The following is a 15,765-nucleotide window of genomic DNA, read 5'->3' as shown; positions in this document are numbered from 1 at the left end:
ATTGAATTTGCTTGTTTTTTAAATTTATATTTTTAAATTTAATTAATTTCAAATCAAAGTATTAAATTTTTTAATTTATATTAAAAATTTAAGAAATTAATTTAATGTTTATTTTAAAATTTTAAAAATAAGAATTTATAAAAAAAAATTATTTAGTTGAAATATTAAACTAATTAAAATCATTTTAAAAATTATAAAAAATAATTCATGTGGCGCAGCTACGCGCCACGTGGAGTGGGATATGGAGTTGCTCCAATTTATTGTTTTGAAACCAAATTTAACACGTGAGGATATCAATTATGTAAGGCATACCCTGGCCACCTACACAAAGATATTATCTTGCAGAATGGGTTTCGACTTCTGCAACTTCACTTGCATCAGTTTCAAATTAAGACTTGATTTACAAGGAGGGGGGGAAATAATTTAAGGAGGAAACAAGCTACCGCTAGACTCTTTTACATTGATCTGATGGCAGGAGGAACAGATTTTTTTTCAGGTGGCCAAGAATCTGACAGGATGAAAATGCTGAAATCATTTGATGAAACCAAAGCTGGTGTCAAAGGCCTGGTAGATTCTGGAACGTTGAAAGTTCCCAAGATTTTTGTCAGGCCATCCGAGGAGCTCGCTCAAGAATATTCTCACAACAGGATCCACGTCCAGGTTCCTGCAATTGATGATCTTGACCAAGTTCAGAAACACGACAAGCAAAGATTGATGGATCCGGACCAAGCTTTAACTTATAAAAAGAACCAAATCAAGGTTCCTGTGATAGATCTCAGCGAAGTTCACAAACCTGACAGGCGAAAACAGGTTGTTGAAGAAGTGAAAATTGCATCAGAAACATGGGGTTTTTTCCAGGTGGTGAATCATGGGATTCCGCTATGTGTTCTTGATGGGATGATAGACGACGTTCGCGAATTTCACGAACAGGATGTGGAGGAGAAAAGAAAATATTACACGCGGGACAACACGAAAATTGTGAGATATAACAGTAGTTATGATCTTTTTACAGCAAGAACAGCTAGCTGGAGGGATTCTTTAACCATTTCATTTTCGGACCCTGATCGTCCAATTGATCCTCAAGAATTGCCCGCTTCTTGCAGGTGTGAATGTGTGATCATTCACTTTTCCAGCGAAATTAAACTAATTTATCATTCCTTGTTCTGCTTAATACTTCCTCGCAGTAAATCATGGATCTAAGGCGATGGGACTCAAGTCACTCAGTGGTTAAATCTGATAATCGCGGACCATTTGGTTTAGATTAAAATCGAATGTCTTATTACCTATGATGATATCTAATCTAACCACAGTCAATTTTAATCTATGGTTGACTTTCATGCTGCACTCTATAGGTTTTGTAGCTTGCAGACAAGAATACATCAACTGCTTTTGCACGTAATTTGCAGGGACTCAGCTATTGAATACTCAAAACATGTAGAAACTTTGGGAAACATTCTTCTTGGATTGCTGTCCGAGGCTCTAGGACTCGAAACTGATCGCTTAAAGAGTATGGAATGCTCGAAAGGTCATCGGTTGTGCGGTCATTATTATCCAGCATGCCCTGAGCCAGACCTGACCATTGGAACAGCCAAGCATTCTGATGCTGGGTTTCTCACAATTCTTCTGCAAAATCACATTGTGAGTGGTCTCCAAGTCATGTATGACAGCCAGTGGACTGATATCCAACCTGTTCCAAGCGGTTTGGTCGTAAACATTGGAGATCTTCTCCAGGTAATATCCTATCTCACATAGAATATTAAATGAAAAATGTTGCAGTTTCAGTGCACTGTTGGATATCCAATTTTCATTATTGGTCACTTCACTCGGTGCAAATTTTGTGCTACAAGTACTACACCTTAGGTTATTATTTATCAATATACGATCTAAATCGCTATTCCATGGTTTTGAAACAGTCGTCAAGTCCAATAACCCGCTAGGCTTGACAAAAAAATTCCTGCGTTTATTGGTACTTTTTTTTTTCTACTTTTTTGCTGATTCCTGTGCTAATTTGGCATAGTTGGTATCAAATGGAAGATTCAAAAGCAATGAGCATAGAGCCATTTCCAATGGCATTGGACCAAGAATTTCAGTGGCATGCTTTTTCACTGGACCTGTAAACGGAGCTAAGATGTACGGCCCCATCGACGATCTGATAACTGAAGAAAGTCCCCCGATTTACGCACAGATTGTGTTAAATGACTATGTGATGAGGTTCCTGACTACTGCGCTTGACAATTATAGGGCACTCGATTATTACATGATCTGAAGATTCCACAATTGCTTGAGCTGAACTTAAGCTATCTGAAATTATATTATTGACGCTTGCACCTTGTTATATCGATGTTTTCGATCAAAATTTGGCTTTATGTTCTGGGTACTAATAACCATATTTCCTTTTACCACAAAAGAGAGAACATGCATCTGGCCTGTATGCCTGTTATTTCCTATGCTTTTTGGCTATGCTCGAATAATATACATAAAACCCGAAGAAAAAACCCCTTAATTGTTTGTCAGACATAGATGAGAAATGCATGTTGGGCATATACATCTGTTGCAGAAGAGATTGACCGAAATCATGTTAAACTAATCAAATAACACGAGCCTCATTTTTTAACTTGTCCAACAATTCATCTACTGTAGAAAGAATGACCCCTGCCTTTCTTTTTGGGGGTTCTGTTACTTGAACAACTTCCAAGTCAGACTTGATTTCAACATTCAAATCCTGTGGAGTGAATTTCTTGATCACCTTTGATTTTGCTTTCATAATATTTGGAAGAGTAGCATATCTGGGCTGGTTCAATCTCAAGTCAGTGCTGCAGAGACCACAAGATGCAGTAAAAACTAGTTAGTATACTCCAAGAAATGATTGAGATGTACGTGAAATATTGTTTTAAAGAAACATATGCGTGAAATTAGGCTCAAGAGCTATAGCATGAGATAAGAATGTAGCTAAAAGTTAATAAATGGTTTTTGCTGCATCTTGTGATCTCCCCAGCACCGACTTGAGATTGAACCAGCCCAGATATACTCCAATTGAGTTGTGCTCCTAATCTTAATTCTGGTTCCAATTTTTTGACTTTCATTTAACACTCTGCAAGTTGCAACAGCTCAAGTTCCATGACTTGATGCAGCCAGACAGGCTCACAAGAGCAATTTTTATGCATTCCCAATGAGAGGGTCCAGCCAATCCACGGGGCAATAAAGAGTGATGAATGGAAAGTTGTAAATATAGAAGAAAAAAGAAAAAGACTTTTACGTGATTACTGCAGGTATATCCAAACATAAAGTCTCCAGGCCACCATCAACTTCCCTGTCCACTGTTACTACTTTATTTTCTTCATCGAGTACAACCTAACAGAAGCATGAATTTATCAGATTGTCATAAAAAAAAGATATTTATGCAAGAAAATAATAATAAAAAATATAATAATAATAATAATAATAATAATAATAAAGTCAATAAATGTTTTAAGTCGTTCACGTGTTACGGCTCATCCCAAGCTTCACCAACTTCTGAATCTAGAGATTGCGTAACTATAGAAAACTTATGGAGGCACTTGAGAAATTACAAGAAATAAAGAAAAGTCTTGAACTTGTGCGAGCAGCCTAGTCACACGTAGCACATCATTCTATTTTGGAAGTTCGAAAGAGTTTGTTAGGTGATGCAATTGACTTGTCTAATTATTTGAGCTAATCATTTTCAGAAAAAGTGGAAGGATGCACAATAATTGCCAGCAAAAACTTAAAGAACACATAAATTAAGAACCAGGCTCAAACATGAAATGATAAAGAAATATGCAACCATCATAGCATCATATTATCAATTTTTGACCAATTGATCCAACCAAAAGCTTGTGCAAGTGGTGCTAACCTTAGAGGCAAATGTCCCTTGTGGCCATTGTAGAAGCCCAGCAAGCATTTGACCGGTCTGGTTGCAGTCATCATCAATCGCCTACAAAAATAAACAGAAGCAATAACCTCAGGTAGAAACGTCTAGGTGAAAAAAGTAAAAAATAAGAACAACAAAATTTGCACCACGTAGGACAAACTCAATATTCGATGACAAACTGAAGTACCCAATACTACTCGGTTCATGTTATAATATACACATACTACAGATGTTCAGACACCAAATGACAAATTGAAATGATCCTGATGCTAAAATTATACAGTTTGATGAAACAAAACACTTGGCATGTCAACAAAGTCCTAAAACATTTTTTTACGAGGTGCTTGATTGTGAATAGAGGTATGTTTTTCCACGTGACCACGTCTCTTTTACATGTTTTCTTATTGGCTACTTGCTATCAAGGAGAGAGGCTAGCACGGTTCAGGCACAGTACTATAATTTCAGAACATTGAGACTTGTGTCAATCCCAATGCCACTGATGACATGCATCGAAAGAACCATTTCTTGATGAATCTTGCAGTTTCAAATTCTGAAAACAACGAAGTCCTCAGTTATGTGTAATGTTTGCCAAACAAAGATATAATCTTGTACAATTTAGCTTACTCTACCATGACCAATGACCAAGACGAGTTTCTTCAGTACTCACTACTAATAGGGATATTTTTAAACCTTAATATCCGGTCACTGAGAAAAATTTTCTCGGACGTGATAAATCATCTATACAGAACTTCAAAAAAATCCAAAAATGACACCGTGAGCATCATGTACTTTCAGAATATTCTGAAATCTTCTATGGCCATCAAATGCTATGGCATTGTGCGTGGAATATCAATGTATAATAAAGCTTCAATCATACTCAAGCTACAACCGAAGTTAACTCGATCTGTCTCCATCGAGTGAGTAAAATAAGAAGATGAACTTCTCGCGCAGGGTTTGGCTACAGCTTTAACTCAGTACACAAAGCAATGCAACACAAACTCATCATGATCAAAATCATCCCCTAATGACACAATCGCAAACTTCAAATTTTTATATCCATAGCATGATCCTATTCAGTTACTCGCCAGGATTCTAACAGAACACAACTCACTTTCTACCTACTGAGATTTCTATTAGCAGATGCATCGCACTTGCTAATTCACTTACTAAAACTTCTCACGAGTGACAAAGACATCAATCCGGTTCTCTCAACCTTCAACATCTTTCAACTTGAACTAACAAATAGAACAAAATTTAGAATTAGTAAAAAAAAAAAATCAATACAAAAGCAGCCACATACGTCACTGTATTCAATTGACAAGAATAATGGAATAATTATACAAACTTGCATACGATAGAAAAAGCACAAGTCTTTGAAGCTAAAACTTGAAACGAGAAAAGGAAAGAAAACACCACCTGTTTCCCAAGAAAAAGAAGGCCAGGCTTCTCAATATTTACCAGAGCTCTAAGAATCTTGGCCACGGAAAGCGGGTAAAGTGTTCCAGGGTACTCCACGTGGATAGCCCGGTCGGCACCCATTGCAAGACCGGTTCGAAGGGTGTCAACACATTGGCTCGGGCCGACGCTCACAGCTACCACCTCGGAGGCCCGACCCGACTCCTTAATTCGAAGCGCCTCTTCTAACCCTATCTCGCAAAATGGGTTCATCGACATCTTCACGCTAGACGAGTCCACACCAGTCTGACATTAACGCAAACTCATAAAAAATCGAAGTTAATTTTGTGGGCATAGTTAAAAGGTTTTTCAAGTTATGCGTGTGGTTACCTTGTCGGGTTTGACCCGGATTTTGACGGCATAATCTATTACCCTTTTGATGGCTACCAAGATCTTCATGGTTGCTGTGTGAGAAATGAAATGAAAGAGGCTTCTGTTTCGAAGTGCCGGACTCGAGTAGATTAAGAAAAACCTAAAAAACGAAAAAGGAAATAGGATTTCATGAAAGAATTTAATTTAATTCTGCGAAAATTGGCAGAGGGATAACAAGAATTACAAGATGGTTATATAAAATTAAATTATCGATATATATATATCTACATATTATGATGATGAAACTTGTATGACACCCAATTTTGTGTTCTTGTTTTGAGGTTTTCTGCTATAACAATGTTCGATAAATTTGTATGCTTTTTATAAAGTAATAATTCCTTGAATAAACTATTCCATATAAAATCCATACAAAAGTATAAACAGTTTGGTGTTATGCCTAACCTTTCTCTATTGTCATTTATCACTGTTAATTGTCTCACATCGGTAAGATAAATAACTTGAGAATTGCATATATTGGTTTGGACAATCCTCTCCCTTGAGCTAACTTTTGAGGTTGAGTTAAGTCCAAGTTCCAATCTTAACATGGTATCAGAGCTCGAGTTCCACCCTATAATTAGGCAACCCGTTCTGCTCATAATTAGGTCATTTGTAAACTCCACGCTCCAGATGTTCATTCATGGGCGTGAGATGGGTGTGTTAATTGTGTTGTAGGATAAATAACTTGAGAGTTGCATATATTGGCTTGAACAATCCTCCTCCTTGAACTAGCTTTTGAAGTTGAGTTAGGTCCAAGTTCCAATCTTAACGACCAACACCAATTGGTGCATGATGCATCAATCATTCTGTATGATTACGTGTGCAAACTCACATTAGAGTTTTTTGGTTGTTCACTGTTTGACCGTAAAAACAGGCAAATTGTGGAGGTTTTCTATTTCTGCCGTAACAAGTCGACGTGTTAAAGCGTGTAGTCATGTCATGAGAATCGGCATGACGACAAAAAATTCATCAATTGAAGTGTCTTGACTTGATGATATTAAAATTTTGTTTTTACTGATCGACTTGATATGATTTTTTTCTTAGTAAAGTCACGTCTTTTCTCATTACAAAATTTAACAAGCCGACACGATAGAAATAGAAAGGCTCGCACAAAAATAATCTACATTAAATTGTACCGCTGTAAGATGATTAATTTTTCTAAAAAAATCATAACCATATCAATGATTCTCAGTCAGGAAAATAAATATTGAAGTTTGGTATTCTGTCATTTTAAGAATATAGGATTAGGAAGGGACCCCCCCCCAACTCTTTTTATTAATTTTCGACTTAATTCACCAATTCATTCGTATCTGATTATTACTTAAGCCTGTTTTTTCAAAGATGAGAAATATTTCAATTATTATTAATTAAGGGTTCCACTTTTCCCTGTTATTCAGTACATGATGATTTATATGTATACTGAATACTTCATATCTTGGAGTTATTAGTTAGTTATTCTATAGTCTAAAAAACATTTTATTAGCAAACAAAAGGTGTAATGTAATAATTTGTTTCAATCTCGACGCTAAAAGAATTAAAAAAAAAATCAATATATGGTAAGAGTTGTCAAGTGATGATTATTGCAATCATCCTTTTTAATTCACAATTAGATAGATATGTATGGTCTATCAATGACAGCTTTCTATAACGTTTGATGAACTGCATTTCTCGAAGCACTCCTTCCGTGCCTGAAAGAAAAGAATGATCTTTTAACTCTGCTGCTGCAGCCCTCGATGCAATGATTAACCTCTCTATTTACCTGCGTTTGCTGCTGTGTTATTATCTCCTGAACAGCTAAATACAGCTGTCTGTCGTCTGCTGAATCCATAGAAAAAGACCTTCTAATGGGCTGATCAACGGCAAATTGTTCATCTTTCTTCCTAATGTCAATACACTCATCTCCCATGCTCGATATATAGCTGAACTTTTTACTTTTCTTGAGCAAAATCCCGGGCTCTATATTACTCGGTGAAGGGATGATGGATAGGAGCTCGCCAGAGCTGAAATGTAATGGAGTACTTGAACGGGTGGTTTGTGTTCCGTATCCTATTTCAATCACCACATAATCTTCATCCCTGAAAAGTGAATCATGATTTGTGTTGGGATTTTGATCTTGAGCGGGATTTGGAGCAAGAACTTGGTTTACATGGAACTTGATGTCAGGGTTTGTCGTGGCTGAGATGCTGGTTCTGCAAAGTGGACAGTTAGCATTGCTTTGAAGCCAAACATCTATACAATCTATGTGAAATAAATGGCGACAGTTGGGGATAATTCTTAGCTTATCCCTTTCTTGAAACTCATTCAAACAAACCACACATTTCGACCTTTCTGATTCATCTTTTGTATCGCCTAATTTCTTGAACTGGAAGATAGGGATTGATCTTATTGCAGCATGGTCGAGTCCCCGATTCTCGGCCAAAGGAGAGTGAACCATCAAAGGGTCTTCAATAGGACGTCTTCTAGAGACCGAAAATCGGGTCGACAGATCGATCCGGTGCCAATTCAAGCAACATTTGATCACAAAGATGTAGTAGCTAAGCAGCAAGAAAGCTGTGGCTAAAATGCCTATAATGGCGACCGCTATAATTGGGAAACCAGGGTGTGATGGATGCAGAGATGGAGTCTCCATTTGAAGAAAAATGTACGAAAGATAGAAATCTAGATCAACTTAAGAACATGGCCGTGTTCAATAATGAATGGGAGAAGTTAAGGTTGTCTCGTGTCAAGAGTGGAGAAGCTAATTAAGGATTGAATTAAAGAAGGTGGTACCGTGAGGAGATGTTTTAATTATGGAACATAGAAAAATGCTCCAACGAAGAGCAATATGGATGGAGGAAGATGGTTGGGGGGAGGGACCAACTTGAGAAAATTTAGGTGGGATTTAATGCTTGTACAATGGAAGAAGACATAAGAAAGTTAATTTGGATGTGAATGCTTACGTATGGACCTTGAACTAAAAATTTTCCTATGTATGTAGCATGTGAATATAAAAGAGTGAGTCTCATATGAGATCGTTCTACGGATCTTAATCTGTGAGATAGATTAACCCTACTCATATTCACAATAAAAAGTAATACTCTTAGCACAAAAAATAATATTTTTTTATAGATGACTCAAATAAGAGATCCATCTCACAAATACAACTAGTGAAACCGTCTCATACAAGTTTTTACCAATATAGTATGGCGTCCCGATAAGAAAAATAATTGCTTGGCCTATGTTATTATTAATTATAGTGATACCCCATGGATGAGCCCATCACCCCTGGCTCATCCCAAGCCCAGGTGGAAGACAGGCCCATCAAGGGCCCAGGTATTCTCCTACAAATACCAGGTTTGAGCGTATGATTATGGAATTCAATATTGTTTTCAGCAGCACCCTTAGCTGCTCCCCCCATATAACCTCAGTCACTGACTTGAGCGTCGGAGAGGCTACGCCAGGACACCCTCCTGGCCCCCTCTTAACGGTCTTTTTCTTGATTTCAGGCTCAGGGTCATCTTAAAGCCCACGTCTGAACTAATGACGCTCGTTGGGATCGGACCCTAGATTTCTCGTGAGTATCATATAGCATTTACTCTAGTGGAAAAAATTCTTAAATTTTGTTTTTGGTTAATGTGTACGTATATTTTATATTTGATATTATATTTATATTTGGATGGGATAAACAACATATATGTATGTTCTTTGAATTAATTTAGGATACTTACTTGTACGTGTGGGCAAAGATCTTGTACATAATATTTCTGAGGTCGTACCTACGATAGGACCTAGGCATTTAATAAAAACCCTGGAATAGCTTGCGCTACTGCCTTGATACATATCTGTCGACCACCCACTGAGAACAACTTTCTTTTCCATCCCAGTAATTCATTCCACACCTTCTCTTTTATGCCATAAAAAACTCGCTGCTTGTTTCTCCCCGTGAAGGCTGAAAGGCCTAGATATGCTTCGAAGGATTCATTACTGAGCATGTGCAAGGAAGAGAAAACGAGATCCTTCAGCTCGCGGCTTGTATTGGGACTGAAAGTGATACAAAATTTGTTGAGATTAATAACTTGGCCTGAAGCTGCTTCATATCTCTGTAACACCTCTCGAATGATATGACAATTCTCCACACCAGTATTTCCAAACAGCAATGTATCGTTTGAAAATAAATAAATGGGTTATGACAGGGTCATTACGAGCACATCTCACTCCGCACAGATTACCCAAATCAGATTGGCGATTTAAAAGAGAAGATAGGACCTGTGAGCATAGTAGGAATAAGTATGGTGACAACGGGCATCCTTGTCTCAGGCCACGAGATGGTTGAATAGCTTCTGTTCGTTTTCCGTTTATCAAGATTGAGAATCTGGTAGAACTCACAAAATCCATTACTCGATTCGCCCATGAAGTAGAGAGTCCCAATTATGTCATTATAGCACTTAAGAAATCCCATTCAACCCCATCACATGCTTTATTCATATCAATTTTGATGGCCATCAATCCTTTTCTTCCGGATTTTGGCTTACGGATCGTATGCAGACTTTCAAATGCTAACAAAATATTATCCGTGATCAAACGTCCAGGAACAAATGCACTTTGTTCTTGATCGATCATTTCTTGAAGGTGATGTTTGAGACGATTCGCGGTTGCCTTAGCTACTATTTTTGCAATGACATGACATAAACTAATTGGGCGAAATTCAGCGACCAGAAAACTGGTATTGAGGTCACCTATAGAGCTTGTACCATTCAAGATCTGTAGACATAGTGATGTAGTTTGTTCACCTACCAGATTCCAATGAGATTGAAAGAATCCTGCTTGAAACTCATCTGGTCCAGGCGCTTTCCAAGGGGACATTCCAAATAATGCCTGTGGACTTCCTCTGCTGTCTATGGTGCATCCAATAAAGCTCGCATTTGTCCTGTAACCCGAGATCCAATACCAGAAAGAGCTGAACAGATAGAGAATGATGAAGGCTTGGATGTGGCGAACAATGCTTTAAAGTAGCTCAGAAAAATGGCTTACACTTCAGTTGGATTTTTGACCCATCAGATGATATGGTCTGGATCCCTGTAGTCTTATTGTGCTGACGTCAGGTAGAAGCTTCATGATGGAAGAACTTAGTATTACGATCTCCTCCGACTATCCATCTAATCCGCTCTTGACCGTTGTTTCCAATAAGCTTCATTTAATTCCAAGAGATGGTCAAATTGAGATTCCATATCATGAACCAAGTCTCTATTGATATATCCATCTGGAGAAGACTGTAAACGAAAGATTTGAGCCATCAGCGACTTGAGCCGTCGTGGAATATGACCAAAGAGTATAATCTGCGGAGTAGCTCATCGCATTTTGCTGGGAGTTGGAGCTCTATGCAGAGGAGGAGGGAGGACGAGAATGACGGACAAGTGTGTGATGTAGCCAAAAATTATGATTATCTGAACTACTCTACTGCTTCGTAATCGGGTCTTCCAAGTAATTGATGGAGAGAAATCTTTGTGGGCTATCACTTGCGTCACAAACAAAACATCAGAGGCGCCGGGGTAGACACTCTGACGCTCAAGTCAGGAAATGGCACCGGGATAGACACTCGGACGCTCATGTAACTCCTAGATCGTAATTGAGAGCTAAAAAATTTAAGTATCCAAAAAAATCCTCCTCGAATAATGAGAATACTCTCTTATTTATAGATTTTTTTGAGAGTGTATAGTGAACTTGGGTTTTTATAATTAATATACTGAGCTTAAGCTTTTATAATTAATTTGAGCCTCATTAATCATTACCCATCAGTTTGAGTTCGAGTATTTCGAGGATAAGTTGTTGGCGGAGCTTCTTGATTACAAGGACAAAACAAGATATTAATAATAAATACATACTCATTACATTGTTCGCTATTTACTTTAATCTTATTTTCCTTTTAAAATTTATCGTTACTTATATATATATATATGCATTATTCAATTTTTTTTAAAAAAAGTTGCTGCCAAAAAAGTACGGATTGATTTAATTTCACACATTAACTTTTTGTAAGAACATATTGTGTTGGAATTCGATAGTCGGGACGTAGAACCGCTTTAATCTTTTGGTACTTGGGTGTGATATTGTTTTCACAAGTAGGAAATCGATTTCCTGTAAGGCGCGATCTTTTCTTCATTGTTGATGGATTAAAGAATGGTTCCAGTGTAAATTCAAACTTCAAGGGGGATTATTATATATAAGTGCAAATTTCTTCATGTGCATTTGCATGACAATTATACTGAAATATAAGAAATTATATATAATTCGAGAAATTAAGATAATATACTTGTTTGTTGTTTCAAGTCACGGGTGGGGTGAGAGCCCATTTCTGCTTTGCCCGTGGATTGTTTGGTCCGAAGTACTCGATCCATCATCAAGCCAATTCCAATCTAATAAACTTTTCTACTTGGCCCAAAACCCAATTTTAAAGGAAATAAAAAAAAACACCATTGACCGTTGAAACTAAAAATTTAACAATAAAATAGCATGTATCTGGCCAGACACAAAACAATATAACCCATCTGATGGCACTAAACCTTAGCTGGATATTATATTTTAAAACGACTTTATTTTATGGTGTAAGGATAAAAAGGAATTTATGATATAGATGTAAAAAAAATTATAAAAAATAATTTATCCCCATTAAAATGTTATAATTTAAAAATTTCTCACATTTTGTTGTAACTTTATAAAACTTTTTCTTCATTTGTATATTTTTTTAAATTAAGAACCACGACGAACACGCAGCGTGTGGGCTTTGCTTGTGAGTAAGATATGAATTACTAGTTGTTTTCTTGAAAATGATGTGAAAGAACAATAACATATCCATTTACAACGAAAATTTCTTGCAAGTATACAGCCTAATAAATAATACTGTCCACAACAATGATAGTTTTGTAATTAGTGAACACGTTAAGAGATGAATCGATCATGTAAATTTCTTGTGTAAAGAATTAATATTTGGGAGGATATACCATAAATATTCCAAAACAATCCCTTTCTCCCTACATATAATCAATCCCTTCAAATATCATATAAATTCCATATCCAAGCTAATTAATCAAGTGTGTGTGTCTCCTGTCTGCATTTTCTTAGTTTCCTCCTCGAGTTTCAGTTTTGCGGACAGGTACCAATAGTTTAGTCCTAAATTCAAAAGTAGGACTTGGTTTTCTTGGTCCTAAATTTCTCATTTTGATTATTCTTTTTCCACTTGTTTTGCAGGGAGTTTCCAAGTTCAGTACTGCAAGATATGGCCAGAGAGCAATTGAAAGTGCTCGATGCACTCGACGTTGCCAAAACACAGCTCTACCATTTCACTGCTATTGTGATAGCTGGAATGGGATTTTTCACCGATGCGTACGACCTATTTGCCATCTCCTTGGTCACAAAATTACTCGGTCGAATATACTACACAGATACGACGAAGCCAAAGCCCGGAACTTTACCTCCTCATGTCGCTTCCTCTGTCACCGGTGTCGCCCTAGTCGGGACATTAATGGGACAGCTCTTCTTCGGGTGGCTTGGTGACAAATTGGGCCGTAAGAAAGTGTATGGACTGACATTAGTCCTCATGATCGGTTGCTCGCTGGCCTCCGGTCTTTCGTTCGGGGATTCTCCACAAGGTGTCATGGCTACTCTGTGCTTCTTTAGATTCTGGCTGGGTTTCGGTATTGGAGGCGACTACCCACTTTCTGCCACGATCATGTCTGAGTATGCTAATAAACGAACTCGTGGGGCATTTATAGCTGCGGTCTTTGCTATGCAGGGATTTGGGATTCTTACTAGTGGGATTGTTGCGTTGATTGTCTCTTCGGCATTTAATCATGCGTATGCATCACCTACATATAAGGAGCTACCATCTGCTTCAACCGTGCCACAGGCAGACTATATTTGGCGTATAATTCTCATGTTTGGTGCTGTTCCGGCCGCACTGACGTTTTACTGGCGGATGAAGATGCCGGAGACCGCTCGGTACACAGCTCTCGTGGCGAAAAATGCGAAGCAGGCAGCTAAAGACATGGCTAAAGTGCTGAATGTGGAGCTTGAAGCGGAAGAAATTTCCAGAAATCCGACAAATCAATATGGCTTGTTTACAAAAGAATTCCTCCATCGCCATGGCGTCCACCTTCTGGGCACGACGACAACATGGTTCTTGCTTGACATTGCTTTTTACAGTAATAATCTATTCCAAAAGGACATCTTCAGCGCCATTGGATGGATTCCACATGCTGAAGAAATGAACGCAGTTCACGAAGTATACAGAATCGCTAGAGCCCAAACATTGATTGCACTATGCAGCACCGTTCCTGGATACTGGTTTACAGTAGCCTTCATCGATATAATTGGAAGATTCACCATCCAGTTAATTGGTTTCTTCTTCATGACAGTGTTCATGTTCGCACTTGCAATCCCGTACAATCACTGGACTCACCCGGAAAATAGATTTGGGTTCGTAGCCATGTATGCATTAACATTCTTCTTCGCCAATTTTGGGCCAAACGCCACAACATTTGTGGTCCCGGCCGAGATCTTCCCAGCCCGTTTGAGGTCTACGTGCCACGGGATATCGGCGGCGGCCGGAAAGGCAGGGGCTATAGTGGGAGCATTCGGGTTCTTGTATGCTGCTCAACCGAAAGATCCGAGCAAGACGGATGCTGGATACCCGGCGGGGATCGGTGTGAAGTACTCGCTGATTGTGCTTGGTTGTGTGAATGCTTTGGGTTTCTTTTTCACTTTCCTGGTGCCGGAGCCGAAAGGAAAATCGCTGGAGGAGTTGTCCGGGGAAAATGATGATGCAGCCGACGGAGATACAACGGAAATGGTCGCTCAGCCCAATAGGACTGTTCCGGTGTAGTTTGATCGAAAAGAAAAAAAAGGCGCCATGCCATGCATATTTATGTGATATACACGTTATTCGTATTCAATCTTGTGTTTGACATTGGGACGTGTGGGAAGAAAACAATCGTGTTAGAGTAAGTCATTATAAAATTTGGCCGGCTTCATTTACGTCACAGAATGGTTGTAAACCTAGTACTTAGTTCATGATAACATTAACTATTGTCTTTAATTTTATAAGTAAGTATCTTGCGAGATGGTCTAATTGATTTATATCAGTAAAATGAATCGACTAGATCTATATTTTCTACGAAAATTGATATATTGGAAAAATATAGCACAAAATTGATTTATAAGAAAATTTCACATAATTTTTGCCTAATAATTTATTTGTCAGTGGTATGTTTGTCCCAAACGAAGTGAGCAGTTGATTTGGAGTGGGTAAACTCGGTTGTATGATTGTTGCTAGCTAATTATCCGACGGCCATTCATATATATTAATTGGTATGAATATAATATTTAGTTTAATCTCATTAGACAACCAGGCATTAACACTACAGATCGAAAAAGTTAACATAGATCAATCCTACGAGTTCAATAAATTAAATTATATAGCCTTTGGCCGGCAATCGCAATCGGAAAGCGATCATTATTAGGAGGATATTATAAACAAATTCATATATTCCATCGAGTCATTTTTTTCAAGTTCTCTCGACAAAAATAAAAATAAAAGATATTTTTCATCTACATATCTCCAACAATCTGATCTTATGTTAGTGAAGACGGATTAGTTTTGGATAAATTATTGAAAGAAACACTCAAATATAGAATTTGATGGAGGAAAAAAGTTATTCCAACATAATCACACATTAATATATGCAAATTTTCTTTCTAAAATTGATATTTATATCTAATATAAATTTTACTTCACAGTCACATATTTGAGACTTCAAGTGCATAACGCAAAACTAACCTTAATTAATGTTAATATACACACTTTCAACCCTAATATTAACTCTGAGTTTAAAAACAAAATATAAAGGATAAGTTTAAAAAATATTACTATAAATCCACGTATTTATTTATTTTGATAAATAATTAGAGAAAATTATATTCGTCGTATCAAAAAATTATCAGAACCAATTGTGTCACGAGTGATGAGGATATATATGGTTTGAGCACAATTAATGCAAGCGCGTTACATTTAATTTAAA

The 15,765-nt window shown here is 37.5% G+C and overlaps 3 protein-coding genes across 4 annotated transcripts; 2 read left to right on the top strand and 1 right to left on the bottom strand.

Annotated features, from left to right (window-relative positions):
- The first annotated feature begins 309 nt into the window (after positions 1–309).
- LOC140835193 (1-aminocyclopropane-1-carboxylate oxidase homolog 1-like) lies at positions 310–2,417 on the top strand. Of its 2 annotated transcripts, none has more exons than XM_073200629.1 (3): positions 310–1,103; positions 1,353–1,731; positions 2,018–2,417. In XM_073200629.1, the coding sequence occupies exons 1-3, from the start codon at positions 469–471 to the stop codon at positions 2,264–2,266; spliced, it is 1,263 nt and encodes a 420-aa protein (XP_073056730.1). In that variant the 5' UTR covers positions 310–468; the 3' UTR covers positions 2,267–2,417. The 2 variants fall into 2 exon arrangements, with proteins under 2 accessions (XP_073056730.1, XP_073056731.1); XM_073200630.1 differs by having other exon boundaries at positions 316–1,103; positions 1,407–1,731.
- On the bottom strand, positions 2,376–8,588 carry LOC140835192 (RING-H2 finger protein ATL1). Its single transcript, XM_073200627.1, has 6 exons — positions 7,363–8,588; positions 5,675–5,816; positions 5,306–5,590; positions 3,872–3,952; positions 3,257–3,351; positions 2,376–2,813 (listed from the first exon to the last, which is right to left on the bottom strand). Exons 1-6 carry the CDS (start codon positions 8,340–8,342, stop codon positions 2,588–2,590), a joined length of 1,809 nt encoding a protein of 602 aa, XP_073056728.1. The 5' UTR covers positions 8,343–8,588; the 3' UTR covers positions 2,376–2,587.
- Positions 8,589–12,693: 4,105 nt separating this feature from the next.
- LOC140835191 (probable inorganic phosphate transporter 1-3) lies at positions 12,694–14,804 on the top strand. Its single transcript, XM_073200626.1, has 2 exons — positions 12,694–12,842; positions 12,938–14,804. The coding sequence occupies exon 2, from the start codon at positions 12,966–12,968 to the stop codon at positions 14,568–14,570; it is 1,605 nt and encodes a 534-aa protein (XP_073056727.1). The 5' UTR covers positions 12,694–12,842; positions 12,938–12,965; the 3' UTR covers positions 14,571–14,804.
- Positions 14,805–15,765: the final 961 nt, after the last annotated feature.

The sequence above is a fragment of the Primulina eburnea genome, chromosome 6 (genome assembly GCF_022965805.1).
Source record: "Primulina eburnea isolate SZY01 chromosome 6, ASM2296580v1, whole genome shotgun sequence".
NCBI classification, from domain to species: Eukaryota; Viridiplantae; Streptophyta; class Magnoliopsida; order Lamiales; family Gesneriaceae; genus Primulina; species Primulina eburnea.
This window is presented reverse-complemented; position numbering and strand designations above follow the sequence as displayed.